General features: G+C 54.9%; 1 protein-coding gene across 1 annotated transcript in view; it reads left to right on the forward strand.

The window, feature by feature from the left end:
- Positions 1-18,342, forward strand: part of LOC144489416 (uncharacterized) — a gene marked incomplete at its 5' end in the record, with an annotated part of 56,837 nt that extends 38,495 nt beyond the window's left edge. Inside the window, 3 exon segments of the mRNA XM_078207253.1 lie at positions 9,159-9,359; positions 12,563-12,666; positions 18,210-18,342. Of these exon segments, the coding sequence (XP_078063379.1) occupies positions 9,159-9,359; positions 12,563-12,666; positions 18,210-18,327 (423 nt within the window).
- Positions 18,343-20,822: the final 2,480 nt, after the last annotated feature.

Genomic DNA, 20,822 nt, shown 5'->3' on the forward strand with positions numbered 1-20,822 from the left:
CACGGGGTCAGATACAGAGTAAAGCTCCCTCTACACTGTCCCCATCAAACACTCCCAGGACAGGTACAGCACGGGGTTAGATCCAGAGTAAAGCTCGCTCCACGCTGTCCCCATCAAACACTCCCAGGACAGGTACAGCACGGGGTTAGATACAGAGTAAAGCTCCCTCTACACTGTCCCCCATCAAACACTCCCAGGACAGGTACAGCACAGGGTTAGATACAGAGTAAAGCTCCCTCTACACTGTCCCCATCAAACAGTCCCAGGACAGGTACAGCACGGGGTTAGATACAGAGTAAAGCTCCCTCTACACTGTCCCCATCAAACACTCCCAGGACAGGTACAGCACGGGGTTAGATACAGAGTAAAGCTCCCTCTACACTGTCCCCATCAAACACTCCCAGGACAGGTACAGCACGGGGTTAGATACAGAGTAAAGCTCCCTCTACACTGTCCCCATCAAACACTCCCAGGACAGGTACAGCACGGGGTTAGATACAGAGTAAAGTCCCCTCTACACTGTCCCCCCATCAAACTCTCCCAGGACAGGTACAGCACGGGGTTAGATACAGAGTAAAGCTCCCTCTACACTGTCCCCCATCAAACACTCCCAGGACAGGTACAGCACGGGGTTAGATACAGAGTAAAGCTCCCTCTACGCTGTCCCCCATCAAACACTCCCAGGACAGGTACAGCACGGGGTTAGATACAGAGTAAAGCTCTCTCTACACTGTCCCCATCAAACCCTCCCAGGACAGGTACAGCACGGGGTTAGATACAGAGTAAAGCTCCCTCTCCACTGTCCCCCATCAAACACTCCCAGGACAGGTACAGCACGGGGTTAGATACAGAGTAAAGCTCCCTCTACACTGTCCCCCATCAAACACTCCCAGGACAGGTACAGCACGGGGTTAGATACAGAGTAAAGCTCCCTCTACACTGTCCCCATCAAACACTCCCAGGACAGGCACAGCACGGGGTTAGATACAGAGTAAAGCTCCCTCTACACTGTCCCCATCAAACACTCCCAGGACAGGTACAGCACGGGGTTAGATACAGAGTTAAGCTCCCTCTACACTGTCCCCATCAAACACTCCCAGGACAGGTACAGCACGGGGTTAGATACAGAGTAAAGCTCCCTCTACACTGTCCCCATCAAACACTCCCAGGACAGGGACAGCACGGGGTTAGATACAGAGTAAAGCTCCCTCTACACTGTCCCCATCAAACACTCCCAGGACAGGTACAGCACGGGGTTAGATACAGAGTAAAGCTCCCTCTACACTGTCCCCATCAAACACTCCCAGGACAGGTACAGCACGGGGTTAGATACAGAGTAAAGCTCCCTCTACACTGTCCCCCATCAAACACTCACAGGACAGGTACAGCACGGGGTTAGATACAGAGTAAAGCTCCCTCGACACTGTCCCCATCAAACACTCCCAGGACAGGTACAGCACGGGGTTAGATACAGAGTAAAGCTCCCTCTACACTGTCCCCATCAAACACTCCCAGGACAGGTACAGCACAGGGTTAGATACAGAGTAAAGCTCCCTCTACTCTGTCCCCATCAAACACTCCCAGGACAGGCACAGCACGGGGTTAGATACAGAGTAAAGCTCCCTCTACACTGTCCCCATCAAACACTCCCAGGACAGGTACAGCACGGGGTTAGATACAGAGTAAAGCTCCCTCGACACTGTCCCCATCAAACACTCCCAGGACAGGTACAGCACGGGGTTAGATACAGAGTAAAGCTCCCTCTACACTTTCCACATCAAACACTCCCAGGACAGGTACAGCACGGGGTTAGATACAGAGTAAAGCTCCCTCTACACTGCCCCCATCAAACACTCCCAGGACAGGTACAGCACGGTGTTAGATACAGAGTAAAGCTCCCGCTACACTGTCCCCCCATCAAACACTCCCAGGACAGGTACAGCACGGGGTTAGATACAGAGTAAAGCTCCCTCTACACTGTCCCCCATCAAACACTCCCAGGACAGGCACAGCACGGGGTTAGATACAGAGTAAAGCTCCCTCTACACTGTCCCCATCAAACACTCCCAGGACAGGCACAGCACTGGGTTAGATACAGAGTAAAGCTCCCTCTACACTGTCCCCCATCCAACACTCCCAGGACAGGGACAGCACGGGGTTAGATACAGAGTAAAGCTCCCTCTACACTGTCCCCCATCAAACACTCCCAGGACAGGGACAGCACGGGGTTAGATACAGAGTGAAGCTCCCTCTCCACTGTCCCCATCAAACACTCCCAGGACAGGTACAGCACGGGGTTAAATACAGAGTAAAGCTCCCTCTGCACTGTCCCCACCAAACACTCCCAGGACAGGTCCAGCACGGGGTTAGATACAGAGTAAAGCTCCCTCTACACTGTCCCCCATCAAACACTCCCAGGACAGGTACAGCACGGGGTTAGATACAGAGTAAAGCTCCCTCTCCACTGTCCCCCATCAAACACTCCCAGGACAGGTAAAGCACGGGGTCAGATACAGAGTAAAGCTCCCTCTACACTGTCCCCATCAAACACTCCCAGGACAGGTACAGCACGGGGTGAGATACAGAGTAAAGCTCCCTCTACACTGTCCCCATCAAACACTCCCAGGACAGCTACAGAACGGGGTTAGATACAGAGTAAAGCTCGCTCCACGCTGTCCCCATCAAACACTCCCAGGACAGGTACAGCACGGGGTTAGATCCAGAGTAAAGCTCGCTCCACGCTGTCCCCATCAAACACTCCCAGGACAGGTACAGCACGGGGTTAGATACAGAGTAAAGCTCCCTCTACACTGTCCCCCATCAAACACTCCCAGGACAGGTACAGCACAGGGTTAGATACAGAGTAAAGCTCCCTCTACACTGTCCCCATCAAACAGTCCCAGGACAGGTACAGCACGGGGTTAGATACAGAGTAAAGCTCCCTCTACACTGTCCCCATCAAACACTCCCAGGACAGGTACAGCACGGGGTTAGATACAGAGTAAAGCTCCCTCTACACTGTCCCCATCAAACACTCCCAGGACAGGTACAGCACGGGGTTAGATACAGAGTAAAGCTCCCTCTACACTGTCCCCATCAAACACTCCCAGGACAGGTACAGCACGGGGTTAGATACAGAGTAAAGTACCCTCTACACTGTCCCCCCATCAAACACTCCCAGGACAGGTACAGCACGGGGTTAGATACAGAGTAAAGCTCCCTCTACACTGTCCCCCATCAAACACTCCCAGGACAGGTACAGCACGGGGTTAGATACAGAGTAAAGCTCCCTCTACACTGTCCCCATCAAACACTCCCAGGACAGGTACAGCACGGGGTTAGATACAGAGTAAAGCTCCCTCTACACTGTCCCCCATCAAACACTCACAGGACAGGTACAGCACGGGGTTAGATACAGAGTAAAGCTCCCTCGACACTGTCCCCATCAAACACTCCCAGGACAGGTACAGCACGGGGTTAGATACAGAGTAAAGCTCCCTCTACACTGTCCCCATCAAACACTCCCAGGACAGGTACAGCACAGGGTTAGATACAGAGTAAAGCTCCCTCTACTCTGTCCCCATCAAACACTCCCAGGACAGGCACAGCACGGGGTTAGATACAGAGTAAAGCTCCCTCTACACTGTCCCCATCAAACACTCCCAGGACAGGTACAGCACGGGGTTAGATACAGAGTAAAGCTCCCTCGACACTGTCCCCATCAAACACTCCCAGGACAGGTACAGCACGGGGTTAGATACAGAGTAAAGCTCCCTCTACACTTTCCACATCAAACACTCCCAGGACAGGTACAGCACGGGGTTAGATACAGAGTAAAGCTCCCTCTACACTGCCCCCATCAAACACTCCCAGGACAGGTACAGCACGGTGTTAGATACAGAGTAAAGCTCCCGCTACACTGTCCCCCCATCAAACACTCCCAGGACAGGTACAGCACGGGGTTAGATACAGAGTAAAGCTCCCTCTACACTGTCCCCCATCAAACACTCCCAGGACAGGCACAGCACGGGGTTAGATACAGAGTAAAGCTCCCTCTACACTGTCCCCATCAAACACTCCCAGGACAGGCACAGCACTGGGTTAGATACAGAGTAAAGCTCCCTCTACACTGTCCCCCATCCAACACTCCCAGGACAGGGACAGCACGGGGTTAGATACAGAGTAAAGCTCCCTCTACACTGTCCCCCATCAAACACTCCCAGGACAGGGACAGCACGGGGTTAGATACAGAGTGAAGCTCCCTCTCCACTGTCCCCATCAAACACTCCCAGGACAGGTACAGCACGGGGTTAGATACAGAGTAAAGCTCCCTCTGCACTGTCCCCACCAAACACTCCCAGGACAGGTCCAGCACGGGGTTAGATACAGAGTAAAGCTCCCTCTACACTGTCCCCCATCAAACACTCCCAGGACAGGTACAGCACGGGGTTAGATACAGAGTAAAGCTCCCTCTCCACTGTCCCCCATCAAACACTCCCAGGACAGGTAAAGCACGGGGTCAGATACAGAGTAAAGCTCCCTCTACACTGTCCCCATCAAACACTCCCAGGACAGGTACAGCACGGGGTGAGATACAGAGTAAAGCTCCCTCTACACTGTCCCCATCAAACACTCCCAGGACAGCTACAGAACGGGGTTAGATACAGAGTAAAGCTCGCTCCACGCTGTCCCCATCAAACACTCCCAGGACAGGTACAGCACGGGGTTAGATCCAGAGTAAAGCTCGCTCCACGCTGTCCCCATCAAACACTCCCAGGACAGGTACAGCACGGGGTTAGATACAGAGTAAAGCTCCCTCTACACTGTCCCCCATCAAACACTCCCAGGACAGGTACAGCACAGGGTTAGATACAGAGTAAAGCTCCCTCTACACTGTCCCCATCAAACAGTCCCAGGACAGGTACAGCACGGGGTTAGATACAGAGTAAAGCTCCCTCTACACTGTCCCCATCAAACACTCCCAGGACAGGTACAGCACGGGGTTAGATACAGAGTAAAGCTCCCTCTACACTGTCCCCATCAAACACTCCCAGGACAGGTACAGCACGGGGTTAGATACAGAGTAAAGCTCCCTCTACACTGTCCCCATCAAACACTCCCAGGACAGGTACAGCACGGGGTTAGATACAGAGTAAAGTACCCTCTACACTGTCCCCCCATCAAACACTCCCAGGACAGGTACAGCACGGGGTTAGATACAGAGTAATGCTCCCTCTACACTGTCCCCCATCAAACACTCCCAGGACAGGTACAGCACGGGGTTAGATACAGAGTAAAGCTCCCTCTACGCTGTCCCCCATCAAACACTCCCAGGACAGGTACAGCACGGGGTTAGATACAGAGTAAAGCTCTCTCTACACTGTCCCCATCAAACACTCCCAGGACAGGTACAGCACGGGGTTAGATACAGAGTAAAGCTCCCTCTCCACTGTCCCCCATCAAACACTCCCAGGACAGGTACAGCACGGGGTTAGATACAGAGTAAAGCTCCCTCTACACTGTCCCCCATCAAACACTCCCAGGACAGGTACAGCACGGGGTTAGATACAGAGTAAAGCTCCCTCTACACTGTCCCCATCAAACACTCCCAGGACAGGCACAGCACGGGGTTAGATACAGAGTAAAGCTCCCTCTACACTGTCCCCCCATCAAACACTCCTCGGACAGGTACAGCACGGGGTTAGATACAGAGTAAAGCTCCCTCTACACTGTCCCCATCAAACACTCCCAGGACAGGTACAGCACGGGGTTAGATACAGAGTAAAGCTCCCTCTACACTGTCCCCATCAAACACTCCCAGGACAGGTACAGCACGGGGTTAGATACAGAGTAAAGCTCCCTCTACACTGTCCCCCATCAAACACTCCCAGGACAGGTACAGCACGGGGTTAGATACAGAGTAAAGCTCCCTCGACACTGTCCCCATCAAACACTCCCAGGACAGGTACAGCACGGGGTTAGATACAGAGTAAAGCTCCCTCTACACTGTCCCCATCAAACACTCCCAGGACAGGTACAGCACAGGGTTAGATACAGAGTAAAGCTCCCTCTACTCTGTCCCCATCAAACACTCCCAGGACAGGCACAGCACGGGGTTAGATACAGAGTAAAGCTCCCTCTACACTGTCCCCATCAAACACTCCCAGGACAGGTACAGCACGGGGTTAGATAGAGAGTAAAGCTCCCTCTACACTGTCCCCATCAAACACTCCCAGGACAGGTACAGCACGGGGTTAGATACAGAGTAAAGCTCCCTCTACACTGTCCCCATCAAACACTCCCAGGACAGGTACAGCACGGGGTTAGATACAGAGTAAAGCTCCCTCTACACTGCCCCCATCAAACACTCCCAGGACAGGTACAGCACGGTGTTAGATACAGAGTAAAGCTCCCGCTACACTGTCCCCCCATCAAACACTCCCAGGACAGGTACAGCACGGGGTTAGATACAGAGTAAAGCTCCCTCTACACTGTCCCCCATCAAACACTCCCAGGACAGGCACAGCACGGGGTTAGATACAGAGTAAAGCTCCCTCTACAGTGTCCCCCATCAAACACTCCCAGGACAGGTACAGCACGGGGTTAGATACAGAGTAAAGCTCCCTCTACACTGTCCCCATCAAACACTCCCAGGACAGGCACAGCACGGGGTTAGATACAGAGTAAAGCTCCCTCTACACTGTCCCCATCAAACACTCCCAGGACAGGTACAGCACGGGGTTAGATACAGAGTAAAGCTCCCTCTACACTGTCCCCATCAAACACTCCCAGGACAGGCACAGCACGGGGTTAGATACAGAGTAAAGCTCCCTCTACACTGTCCCCATCAAACACTCCCAGGACAGGTACAGCACGGGGTTAGATACAGAGTAAAGCTCCCTCTACACTGTCCCCATCAAACACTCCCAGGACAGGCACAGCACGGGGTTAGATACTGAGTAAAGCTCCCTCTACACTGTCCCCATCAAACACTCCCAGGACAGGTACAGCACGGGGTTAGATACAGAGTAAAGCTCCCTCTACACTGTCCCCATCAAACACTCCCAGGACAGGTACAGCACGGGGTTAGATACAGAGTAAAGCTCTCTCTACACTGTCCCCATCAAACACTCCCAGGACAGGTACAGCACGGGGTTAGATACAGAGTAAAGCTCCCTCTACACTGTCCCCCATCAAACACTCCCAGGACAGGTACAGCACGGGGTTAGATACAGAGTAAAGCTCCCTCTACACTGTCCCCCATCAAACACTCCCAGGACAGGTACAGCACGGGGTTAGATACAGAGTAAAGCTCCCTCTACACTGTCCCCATCAAACACTCCCAGGACAGGTACAGCACGGGGTTAGATACAGAGTAAAGCTCCCTCTACACTGTCCCCATCAAACACTCCCAGGACAGGTACAGCACGGGGTTAGATACAGAGTAAAGCTCCCTCTACACTGTCCCCATCAAACACTCCCAGGACAGGTACAGCACGGGGTTAGATACAGAGTAAAGCTCCCTCTACACTGTCCCCATCAAACACTCCCAGGACAGGTACAGCACGGGGTTAGATACAGAGTAAAGCTCCCTCTCCACTGTCCCCATCAAACACTCCCAGGACAGGTACAGCACGGGGTTCGATACAGAGTAAAGCTCCCTCTACACTGTCCCCATCAAACACTCCCAGGACAGGTACAGCACGGGGTTAGATACAGAGTAAAGCTCCCTCTCCACTGTCCCCCATCAAACACTCCCAGGACAGGTACAGCACGGGGTTAGATACAGAGTAAAGCTCCCTCTCCACTGTCCCCCATCAAACACTCCCAGGACAGGTACAGCACGGGGTTAGATACAGAGTAAAGCTCCCTCTACACGGTTCCCCCATCAAACACTCCCAGGACAGGTACAGCACGGGGTTAGATACAGAGTAAAGCTCCCTCTACACGGTTCCCCCATCAAACACTCCCAGGACAGGTACAGCACGGGGTTAGATACAGAGTAAAGCTCCCTCTACACTGTCCCCATCAAACACTCCCAGGACAGGTACAGCACGGGGTTAGATACAGAGTAAAGCTCCCTCTACACTGTCCCCCATCAAACACTCCCAGGACAGGTACAGCACGGGGTTAGATACAGAGTAAAGCTCCCTCTACACTGTCCCCATCAAACACTCCCAGGACAGGTACAGCACGGGGTTAGATACAGAGTAAAGCTCCCTCTACACTGTCCCCCATCAAACACTCCCAGGACAGGTACAGCACGGGGTTAGATACAGAGTGAAGCTCCCTCTACACTGTCCCCCATCAAACACTCCCAGGACAGGTACAGCACGGGGTTAGATACAGAGTAAAGCCCCCTCTACACTGTCCCCCATCAAACACTCCCAGGACAGGTACAGCACGGGGTTAGATACAGAGTAAAGCTCCCTCTCCACTGTCCCCCATCAAACACTCCCAGGACAGGTACAGCACGGGGTTAGATACAGAGTAAAGCTGCCTCTACACTGTCCCCCATCAAACACTCCCAGGACAGGTACAGCACGGGGTTAGATACAGAGTAAAGCTCCCTCTACACTATCCCCATCAAACACTCCCAGGACAGGTACAGCACGGGGTTAGATACAGAGTAAAGCTCCCTCTACACTGTCCCCCATCAAACACTCCCAGGACAGGTACAGCACGGGGTTAGATACAGAGTAAAGCTCCCTCTGCACTGTCCCCATCAAACACTCCCAGGACAGGTACAGCACGGGGTTAGATACAGAGTAAAGCTCCCTCTGCACTGTCCCCATCAAACACTCCCAGGACAGGTACAGCACGGGGTTAGATACAGAGTAAAGCTCCCTCTACACTGCCCCCATCAAACACACCCAGGACAGGTACAGCACGGGGTTAGATACAGAGTAAAGCTCCCTCTACACTGTCCCCATCAAACACTCCCAGGACAGGTACAGCACGGGGTTAGATACAGAGTAAAGCTCCCTCTACACTGTCCCCCATCAAACACTCCCAGGACAGGTACAGCACGGGGTTAGATACAGAGTAAAGCTCCCTCTACACTGTCCCCATCAAACACTCCCAGGACAGGTACAGCACAGGGTTAAATACAGAGTGAAGCTCGCTGCCAGTGACAATGTTTAACTGTTATTTTTCAGTCTCCGAGTCCAGTGCGACAGGGCACTTCCCGCAGGGACTCTGCTGCGAGCCGGCACTCGGCTTCAGGTGAGGGTCCCAGAGCAGCCGGTGGGACTGTGGATTCGGGGAGATCGACTGGACGGAGTCACCCAGCTGCCAACGCCTCCCAGACCGGCTACAATGCTGAGAAACGGCGTCGATCCTCTGAGGACGGGAAGGAGGTAAGAGCGTCAGTGCTGAGGGAGCGCCGCACTGTGGGAGGGTCAGTGCTGAGGGAGCGCCGCACTGTGGGAGGGTCAGTGCTGAGGGAGCGCCGCACTGTGGGAGCGTCAGTGCTGAGGGAGCGCCGCACTGTGGGAGGGTCAGTGCTGAGGGAGCGCCGCACCGTGGGAGGGTCAGTGCTGAGGGAGCGCCGCACTGTGGGCGGGTCAGTGCGGAGGGAGCGCCGCACTGTGGGAGGGTCGGTGCTGAGGGAGCGCCGCACTGTGGGAGGGTCAGTGCTGAGGGAGCGCCGCACTGTGGGTCAGTGCTGAGGGAGCGCCGCACTGTGGGAGGGTCAGTGCTGAGGGAGCGCCGCACTGTGGGAGGGTCAGTGCTGAGGGAGCGCCGCACTGTGGGTGGGTCAGTGCTGAGGGAGCGCCGCACTGTGGGAGGGTCAGTGCTGAGGGAGCGCCGCACTGTGGGAGGGTCAGTGCTGAGGGAGCGCCGCACTGTGGGAGGGTCAGTGCTGAGGGAGTGCCGCACTGTGGGAGCGTCAGTGCTGAGGGAGCGCCGCACTGTGGGAGGGTCAGTGCTGAGGGAGCGCCGCACTGTGGGAGGGTCAGTGCTGAGGGAGCGCCGCACTGTGGGCGGGTCAGTGCTGAGGGAGCGCCGCACTGTGGGAGGGTCAGTGCTGAGGGAGCGCCGCACTGTGGGCGGGTCAGTGCTGAGGGAGCGCCGCACTGTGGGAGGGTCAGTGCTGAGGGAGCGCCGCACTGTGGGAGGGTCGGTGCTGAGGGAGCGCCGCACTGTGGGAGGGTCAGTGCTGAGGGAGCGCCGCACTGTGGGAGGGTCGGTGCTGAGGGAGCGCCGCACTGTGGGAGGGTCAGTGCTGAGGGAGCGCCGCACTGTGGGAGGGTCAGTGCTGAGGGAGCGCCGCACTGTGGGAGGGTCAGTGCTGAGGGAGCGCCGCAATGTGGGAGGGTCGGTGCTGAGGGAGTGCCGCACTGTGGGAGGGTCAGCGCTGAGGCAGCGCCGCACTGTGGGAGGGTCAGTGCTGAGGGAGGGCCGCACTGTGGGAGCGTCAGTGCTGAGGGAGCGCCGCACTGTGGGAGGGTCAGTGCTGAGGGAGCGCCGCACTGTGGGAGGGTCGGTGCTGAGGGAGCGCCGCACTGTGGGAGGGTCAGTGCTGAGGGAGCGCCGCACTGTGGGAGGGTCAGTGCTGAGGGAGCGCCGCACTGTGGGAGGGTCGGTGCTGAGGGAGCGCCGCACTGTGGGAGGGTCAGTGATGAGGGAGCGCCGCACTGTGGGAGGGTCAGTGCTGAGGGAGCGCCGCACTGTGGGAGGGTCAGTGCTGAGGGAGCGCCGCACTGTGGGAGGGTCAGTGCTGAGGGGGCGCCGCACTGTGGGAGGGTCAGTGCTGAGGGAGCGCCGCACTGTGGGAGGGTCAGTGCTGAGGGGGCGCCGCACTGTGGGAGCGTCAGTGCTGAGGGAGCGCCGCACTGTGGGAGGGTCAGTGCTGAGGGAGCGCCGCACTGTGGGAGGGTCAGTGCTGAGGGAGCGCCGCACTGTGGGAGGGTCAGTGCTGAGGGAGCGCCGCACTGTGGGAGGGTCAGTGCTGAGGGAGCGCCGCACTGTGGGAGGGTCAGTGCTGAGGGAGCGCCGCACTGTGGGAGGGTCAGTGCTGAGGGAGCGCCGCACTGTGGGAGGGTCGGTGCTGAGGGAGTGCCGCACTGTGGGAGGGTCGGTGCTGAGGGAGCGCCGCACTGTGGGAGGGTGGGTGCTGAGGGAGCGCCGCACTGTGGGAGGGTCAGTGCTGAGGGAGTGCCGCACTGTGGGAGGGTCAGTGCTGAGGGAGCGCCGCACTGTGGGAGGATCGCTGCTGAGGGAGCGCCGCACTGTGGGAGGGTCAGTGCTGAGGGAGTGCCGCACTGTGGGAGGGTCGGTGCTGAGGGAGCGCCGCACTGTGGGAGGGTCGGTGCTGGGGGAGCGCCGCACTGTGGGAGGGTCGGTGCTGAGGGAGCGCCGCACTGTGGGAGGGTCGGTGCTGAGGGAGCGCCGCACTGTGGGAGGGTCAGTGCTGAGGGAGCGCCGCACTGTGGGAGGGTCAGTGCTGAGGGAGCGCCGCACTGTGGGAGGGTCAGTGCTGAGGGAGCGCCGCACTGTGGGAGGGTCAGTGCTGAGGGAGCGCCGCACTGTGGGAGGGTCGGTGCTGAGGGAGTGCCGCACTGTGGGAGGGTCGGTGCTGAGGGAGCGCCGCACTGTGGGAGGGTGGGTGCTGAGGGAGCGCCGCACTGTGGGAGGGTCGGTGCTGAGGGAGCGCCGCACTGTGGGAGGGTCAGTGCTGAGGGAGCGCCGCACTGTGGGAGGGTCAGTGCTGAGGGAGCGCCGCACTGTGGGAGGGTCGGTGCTGAGGGAGCGCCGCACTGTGGGAGGGTCAGTGCTGAGGGAGCGCCGCACTGTGGGAGGGTCGGTGCTGAGGGAGCGCCGCACTGTGGGAGCGTCAGTGCTGAGGGAGCGCCGCACTGTGGGAGGGTCAGTACTGAGGGAGCGCCGCACTGTGGGAGGGTCAGTGCTGAGGGAGCGCCGCACTGTGGGAGGGTCAGTGCTGAGGGAGCGCCGCACTGTGGGAGGGTCAGTGCTGAGGGAGCGCCGCACTGTGGGAGGGTCGGTGCTGAGGGAGTGCCGCACTGTGGGAGGGTCGGTGCTGAGGGAGCGCCGCACTGTGGGAGGGTGGGTGCTGAGGGAGCGCCGCACTGTGGGAGGGTCGGTGCTGAGGGAGCGCCGCACTGTGGGAGGGTCAGTGCTGAGGGAGCGCCACACTGTGGGAGGGTCAGTGCTGAGGGAGCGCCGCACTGTGGGAGGGTCGGTGCTGAGGGAGCGCCGCACTGTGGGAGGGTCAGTGCTGAGGGAGCGCCACACTGTGGGAGGGTCGGTGCTGAGGGAGCGCCGCACTGTGGGAGGGTCAGTGCTGAGGGAGCGCCGCACTGTGGGAGGGTCAGTGCTGAGGGAGCGCCGCACTGTGGGAGGGTCAGTGCTGAGGGAGCGCAACACTGTGGGAGGGTCGGTGCTGAGGGAGCGCCGCACTGTATGAGGGTCAGTGCTGAGGGAGCGCCGCACTGTGGGAGGGTCAGTGCTGAGGGAGCGCCGCACTGTGGGAGGGTCAGTGCTGAGGGATCGCTGTGACGGAGGGGAATTTTCTAATGGGTCGGTGTATTCTGTCCAGGGCGATCCAGCAGCCAGGAGATCGACACCAGAGATGGGATCTGCAGAGGAAGCGGTCACTCAGAGGAAGGCATTGTCCCAGCCTGGGTCTTGCCGACATCCTGTGTAAGTACCTCATGTCAGGGTGGGGTGTGTTATATCACTGTGCAACCTTACTGCTGAAAAGGGATGGCCATTTCGCTGTGGGCGCACGATCCTGGGACCACATCCAGGGTTTGAGTGACCTCATTCACTGCTGGAATGGTTTGAAGTGACTGTATGTCAGTGCAGTGATGGCGTAACCCTATCAACTAGCTGTGCTGTAGAACGAAATTGATGCAAGTCTATGGGGAGAGAGCGGGGGCAGTGGGATTAGTTTGGGGATTGATACAGGGCTATGGGGAGAGAGCGGGACAGTGGGATTAGTTTGGGGATTGATACAGGGCTATGGGGAGAGAGTGGGGCAGTGGGATTAGTTTGGGGATTGATACAGGGCTATGGGGAGAGAGCGGGGCAGTGGGATTAGTTTGGGGATTGATACAGGGCTATGGGGAGAGTGCGGGGCAGTGGGATTAGTTTGGGATTGATACAGGGCTGTGGGGGGAGAGAGTGGGGCTGTGGGATTAGTTTGGGGATTGATACAGGGCTATGGGGAGAGAGTGGGGCAGTGGGATTAGTTTGGGGATTGATACAGGGCTATGGGGAGAGTGCGGGGCAGTGGGATTAGTTTGGGATTGATACAGGGCTGTGGGGGGAGAGAGCGGGGCAGTGGGATTAGTTTGCGGATTGACAGGGTGTGGAGAGAGAGTGCGGGGCAGTGGGATTAGTTTGGGGATTGATACAGGGCTATGGGGAGAGAGCGAGGCAGTGGGATTAGTTTGGGGATTGATACAGGGCTATGGGAAAAAGCAGGGCAGAGGGATTAGTTTGGGGATTGATACAGGGCTGTGGGGAGAGAGCGGGGCAGTGGGATTAGTTTGGGGATTGATACAGGGCTATGGGGAGAGCGGGGCAGTGGGATTAGTTTGGGGATTGATACAGGGCTATGGGGAGAGCGGGGCAGTGGGATTAGTTTGGGGATTGATACAGGGCTATGGGGAGAGCGGGGCAGTGGGATTAGTTTGGGGATTGATACAGGGCTATGGGGAGAGAGAGGGACAGTGGGATTCGTTTGGGGATTGATACAGGGCTATGGGGAGAGTGCGCGGCAGTGGGATTAGTTTGGGGATTGATATAGGGCTATGGGAGAGAGCGGGGCAGTGGGATTAGTTTGGAGATTGATACAGGGCTATGGGAAGAGAGCGGGGCAGTGGGATTAGTTTGGTGATTGATACAGGGCGAAGGGGAGAGTGCGCGGCAGTGGGATTAGTTTGGGATTGATACAGGGCAATGGGGAGAGTGCGGGCAGTGGGATTAGTTTGGGATTGATACAGGGCTGTGGGGGGAGAGAGCGGGGCAGTGGGATTAGTTTGGGATTGATACAGGGCAATGGGGAGAGTGCGGGCAGTGGGATTAGTTTGGGGATTGATACAGGGCTGTGGGGAGAGAGCGGGGGCAGTGGGATTAGTTTGGGGATTGATACAGGGCTATGGGGAGAGAGCGGGGCAGTGGGATTAGTTTGGGATTGATACAGGGCTATGGGGAGAGAGCGGGACAGTGGCATTAGTTTGGGGATTGGTACAGGGCTATGGGGAGAGAGCGGGACAGTGGGATTAGTTTGGGGATTGGTACAGGGCTGTGGGGAGGGAACGTGGCAGTGGGATTAGTTTGGGGATTGGTACAGGGCTATGGGGAGAGAGAGCAGGGCAGTGGGATTAGTTTGGGGATTGGTACAGGGCTATGGGGAGAGAGAGCGGGGCAGTGGGATTAGTTTGGGATTGATACAGGGCTATGGGGAGAGAGAGCGGGGCAGTGGGATTAGTTTGGGATTGATACAGGGCTATGGGGAGAGAGCGGGGCAGTGGGATTAGTTTTGGGATTGATACAGGGCTATGGGGAGAGTGCGGGCAGTGGGATTAGTTTGGGATTGATACAGGGCTGTGGGGGGAGAGAGCGGGGCAGTGGGATTAGTTTGGGATTGATACAGGGCAATGGGGAGAGTGCGGGCAGTGGGATTAGTTTGGGGATTGATACAGGGCTGTGGGCAGAGAGCGGGGCAGTGGGATTAGTTTGGGATTGATACAGGGCAATGGGGAGAGTGCGGGCAGTGGGATTAGTTTGGGGATTGATACAGGGCAATGGGGAGAGTGCGGGCAGTGGGATTAGTTTGGGGATTGATACAGGGCTGTGGGCAGAGAGCGGGGCAGTGGGATTAGTTTGGGATTGATACAGGGCAATGGGGAGAGTGCGGGCAGTGGGATTAGTTTGGGGATTGATACAGGGCTGTGGGGAGAGAGCGGGGCAGTGGGATTAGTTTGGGGATTGATACAGGGCTGTGGGGAGAGAGCGGGGCAGTGGGATTAGTTTGGGATTGATACAGGGCTATGGGGAGAGTGCGGGGCAGTGGGATTAGTTTGGGGATTGATACAGGGCTATGGGGAGGGAGCGGGGCAGTGGGATTAGTTTGGGGATTGATACAGGGCTATGGGGAGAGAGAGCGGGCTGTGGGATTAGTTTGGGATTGATACAGGGCTATGGGGAGAGAGAGCGGGCTGTGGGATTAGTTTGGGGATTGATACAGGGCTATGGGGAGAGAGAGCGGGGCAGTGGGATTAGTTTGGGGATTGATACAGGGCTATGGGGAGGGAGCGGGGCAGTGGGATTAGTTTGGGGATTGATACAGGGCTATGGGGAGGGAGCGGGGCAGTGGGATTAGTTTGGGGATTGATACAGGGCTATGGGGAGAGAGCGGGCTGTGGGATTAGTTTGGGATTGATACAGGGCTATGGGGAGAGAGAGTGGGGCAGTGGGATTAGTTTGGGGATTGATACAGGGCTATGGGGAGAGAGAGTGGGGCAGTGGGATTAGTTTGGGATTGATACAGGGCTATGGGGAGAGAGTGGGGCAGTGGGATTAGTTTGGGATTGATACAGGGCTATGGGGAGAGAGCGGGGCAGTGGGATTAGTTTGGGATTGATACAGGGCTATGGGGAGAGAGTGGGGCAGTGGGATTAGTTTGGGATTGATACAGGGCTATGGGGAGAGAGCGGGGCAGTGGGATTAGTTTGGGATTGATACAGGGCTATGGGGAGGGAGCGGGGCAGTGGCCTGTTATTCTTCAATGCTGAGAATTCTGGTTCTGTTGTATTATTTTTGTCTCCGAATGACCTTGTTGTGATTAATTATTGAGAGGTGTGAAATATTTACTGTGCGCTTAAAATTCATTCTTGCAATTGTTCCACTTGCTTGAAGTGGGTAAAATGTGGACTCGATTGTGTTAGGACAAGGACTGAATTAAAACTTGGCAATTCCAAATCTGAAAGTGTAAAGAATCTTCCCCCAGGCACCGGGGGAAGGATCTTATTAAACTAGAAAGAGTGCAGAAAAGATTTACTGGGATGCTACCGGGACTTGATGGATTGAGTTATAAGGAGAGGCTGGATAGACTGGGACTTTTTTCTCTGGAGCGTAGGAGGCTGAGGGGTGATCTTATAGAGGTCTATAAAATAATGAGGGGCACAGATCAGCTAGATAGTCAATATCTTTTCCCAAAGGGAGGGGAGTCTAAAACTAGAGGACATAGGTTTAAGGTGAGAGGGGAGAGATACAAAAGGGTCCAGAGGGGCAGTTTTTTCACACACAGGGTGGTGAGTGTCTGGAACGAGCTGCCAGAGGCAGTAGTAGAGGCGGGTACAATTTTGTCTTTTAGAAAGCATTTAGACAGTTACATGGGTACGATGGGCTCGAGGGATATGGGCGAAACGCGGGCAATTGGGACTAGCTTAGGGGTTTAAAATAAAGGGACAGCATGGACAAGTTGGGCCAAAGGGCCTGTTTCCATGCTGTAAACCTCTCTGACATCAAGTTAAGGAGAAACATCGACTGTTGGGAGTGGGTGGGTGGATTGGCTTGAATCTGGGACAGAAGGAGGCCATTCAGGGCATCAAACCCTTACTAGTTCTTTGTCGGACAATCCTGTGTGTCCCAATCCTCCCCCCCCCCCCCCCCCCTCCCCCCCCATCCCTATAACCCTGCGAGTTTGTCTCCCTCAAGAGCCTATCCAACATCCTTTCTCAATCACTCATCGTCTCTGCTTGCCCCCATTCTCTTTGATAGCGAGTTGCAGGTATCCACTGCTCACTGTGGGGGGGGGGGGGGGGAATATCCCCCCCCACATCTTCCCTGCCCCGTCTTAAATCTGTGTCCCACCCCGCCCCGCTCAGAACCCTCAGCCCATGGAAATAGCTTTGTCCTGACACCCTTATCTCAACCTGTTCCCATCTGGTCCACCTCGGTCAGATCTCCCCCTCCATCTCTCCAACCTAGGGAGCGGCACGGTGACACAGTGGGTTAACACTGCTCCCTCACAGCGCCAAGGACCCAGGTTCGATTCCCGGCTTGGGTCACCGTCTGCGTGGAGTTTGCACGTTCTCCCCGTGTCTGCGTGGGTTTCCTCCCGGTGCTCCGGTTTCCTCCCACAGTCCAAAAGATGTGTAGGTTAGGTGGATTGGCCAGGCTAAATTGCCCCTTAGTGTCCAAAGATGTGTAGGTTAGGTAGATTGGCCAGGCTAAATTGCCCCTTAGTGTCCAAAGATGTGCGGGTTAGGGTGGATTGGCCATGCTAAATTGCCCCTTAGTCTCCAAAGATGTGCAGGTTAGGTGAATTGGCCATGCTAAATTGTCCCTTAGTCTCCAAAGATGTGCAGGTTAGGTGGATTGGCCATGCTAAATTGTCCCTTCGTGTCCAAAGATGTGCAGGTTAGGTGAATTGGCCATGCTAAATTGTCCCTTAGTCTCCAAAGATGTGCAGGTTAGGTGAATTGGCCATGCTAAATTGCCCCTTAGTGTCCAAAGATGTGCGGGTTAGGGTGGATTGGCCATGCTAAATTGCCCCTTAGTCTCCAAAGATGTGCAGGTTAGATGAATTGGCCATGCTAAATTGTCCCTTAGTCTCCAAAGATGTGCAGGTTAGGTGGATTGGCCAGGCTAAATTGTCCCTTCGTGTCCAAAGATGTGCAGGTTAGGTGGATTGGCCATGCTAAATTACCCCTTAGTGTCAGGGGGACTAGCTAGGATAAATGCATGGGGTTATGGGGACAGGGCCTGGGTGAGATTGTGGTCGGTGCAGACTCGATGGGCTGAATGGCCTCCTTCTGCCCTGTCGGCTTCTATACAGAAACTAGAAGCAGGAGGAGGCCATTCGGCCCTTCGAGCCTGCTCCGCCATTCACCTTGATCGTGGCTGATCATCAAATTCAACATCCTGATTCCCCCCCATATCCCTCGATCCCTTTCGCCCCAAGAGCGATGTCTAATTTCTTCTTGAAATCACACAACGTTTTGGCCTCAAATACTTTCTGTGGGAGTGAATTCCACACATTCACCACCCTCTGGGTGAAGAAACTTCTCCTCACCTCAGTTCTAAAAGATTTACCCCCAATCCTCAAACTATGACCCCTCGTTCTGGACTCCCCCCACCATCTGGAACATTCTTTCTGAATCTACCCTGTCTAACCCTGTTAGAATTTTATAAGTTTCTATGAGATCCCCTCTCACTCTTCTAAACTCCAGTGAATATAATCCTAACCGACTTAGTCTCTCCTCATATGACAGACCTCCCATCCCAGGAATCAGCCTGGTAAACCTTCGCTGCACTCCCTCTATCGCAAGGACATCCTTCCTCAGATAAGGAGACCAAAACTGCACACAATACTCCAGCTGTGGCCTCACCAACGCCCTGTACAATTGCAGCAAAACATCCCTATACTCAAATCCTCTCGCTATGAAGGCCAACACACCATTTGCCTTCTTTACTGCCTGCTGTACCTGGAATTGGCAGACTGGTGCAGAAGGTGAAGTCGCATGGGATCAGAGGTGAGCTGGCAAGGTGGATACAAAACTGGCTCGGTCAAAGAAGACAGAGGGTAGCAGTGGAAGGGTGTGTTTCTGAATGGAGGGCTGTGACAAGTGGCGTTCCTCAGGTATCAGTGCTGGGACCTTTGCTGTTTGTAATATATATAAGTGATTTGGAGGAAAATGTAACTGGATTGATTAGTAAGTTTGTGGACGACACAAAGGTTGGTGGATTTGCGGATAGCGATGAGGACCATCAGAGGATACAGCAGGATATAGATCAGTTGGAGACTTGGGCGGAGAGATGGCAGATGGAGTTTAATCCGGATAAATGTGAGGGAATGTATTTTGGAAGGTCTAATACAGATAGGAAATATACAGTAAATGGCAGAACCCTGAAGAGTATTGAAGGCAAAGGGATCTGGGTGTACAGGTACACAGGTCACTGAAAGTGGCAACGCAGGTGGAGAAGGTAGTCAAGAAGGCATACGGCATGCTTGCCTTCATCGGCCGGGGCATTGAGTTTAAAAATTGGCAAGTCATGTTGCAGCTTTCTAGAACCTTAGTTAGGCCGCACTTGGAATATAGTGTTCAATTCTGGTCGCCACACTACCAGAAGGATGTGGAGGCTTTGGAGAGGGTACAGAAAAGATTTACCAGGATGTTGCCTGGTATGGAGGGCATTAGCTATGAGGAGAGGTTGGGGAGACTTGGTTTGTTCTCACTGGAGCGACGGAGGTTGAGGGGAGACCTGATAGAAGTCTACAAGATTATGAGAGGCATGGACAGAGTGGATAGTCAGAAGCTTTTTCCCAGGGTGGAAGAGTCAATTACTCGGGGGCACAGGTTTAAGGTGCGAGGGGCAAGGTTTAAAGGAGATGTACGAGGCAGATTTTTTACACAGAGTGGTGGTGGGTGCCTGGAACTCGCTGCCGGGGGAGGGAGTGGAAGCGGATACGATGGTGAGTTTTAAGGGGCGTCTTGACAAGTACATGAATAGGATGGGAATAGAGGGATACGGTCCCCGGAAGGGTAGGGGGTTTTTAGTTCAGTCGGGGGCAGCATGGTCGGTGCAGGCTTGGAGGGCCGAAGGGCCTCTTCCTGTGCTGGAATTTTCTTTGTTCTGAACCTAGGTCCCTGGCGCTATGAGGCAGCACTGCTAACCACTGTGCCGCCTCTTGAAAACGTACAAATGTTTCTGCCCGGTTCTATGTTCCCTCGTTATTAATTCCCCTGCCTCGCCCTCCAGGGGACCAATCCTCACTTTAGCTACCTCTTCCTTTTTATGTACTCTTCGAAGCTTTTACTATCTGCTTTATATTTCTTGCTCGTTGTCTATTACACTCTTGATGTGGAGATGCCGGCGTTGGACCGGGGTAAGCACAGTAAGAAGTCTCACAACACCAGGTTAAAGTCCAACAGGTTTATTTGGTAGCACGAGCTTTCGGAGCGCTGCCCCTTCATCAGGTGAGTGGAGAGTTGGGTTCACAAACAGGGCAAATATAGACACAAACTCAATTCCAAGATAAAGGTCGGAATGCGAGTCTTAACAGGTAATCAAGTCTTTAAAGGTACAGACAATGTGAGTGGAGAGAGGGTTAGGCACAGGTTAAAGAGGTGAGAATTGTCTCCAGACAGGACAGTTAGTGAGATTTTGCAAGCCCAGGCAAGTCGTGGGGGGTTACAGATAGTGTGACATGAACCCAAGATCCTTTCCTAACAGCCAACTGATCACCATTATAGTCTCATTTCTCCCTTCATTTTTTTTCATCCCATGTTGGTTCCTAAGATGTTCCTAATTTTCTGGCTTACTGTTCGATCTTGTCCGCCTTTACTTGGGACGTCTTGTTGAAGTTGTACAAGACATTGGTACGGCCACACTTGGAATACTGTGTACAGTTCTGGTCACCCTATTATAGAAAGGATATTATTAAACTAGAAAGAGTGCAGAAAAGATTTACTCGGATGCTACCGGGACTTGATGGTTTGAGTTATAAGGAGAGGCTGGATAGACTGGGACTTTTTTCTCTGGAGCGTAGGAGGCTGAGGGGTGATCTTATAGAGGTCTATAAAATAATGAGGGGCACAGATCAGCTCGATAGTCAATATCTTTTCCCAAAGGTAGGGGAGTCTAAAACTAGAGGGCATAGGTTTAAGAACATAAGAACTAGGAGCAGGAGTGGGCCATCTGGCCCCTCGAGCCTGCTACACCATTCAATAAGATCATGGCTGATCTTTTCGTGGACTCAGCTCCACTTACCCGCCCGCTCACCATAACCCTTAATTCCTTTACTGTTCAAAAATCTATCCATCCTTGCCTTAAAAACATTC

Source organism: Mustelus asterias, unplaced genomic scaffold (genome assembly GCF_964213995.1).
Source record: "Mustelus asterias unplaced genomic scaffold, sMusAst1.hap1.1 HAP1_SCAFFOLD_2161, whole genome shotgun sequence".
Taxonomy (NCBI): domain Eukaryota; kingdom Metazoa; phylum Chordata; class Chondrichthyes; order Carcharhiniformes; family Triakidae; genus Mustelus; species Mustelus asterias.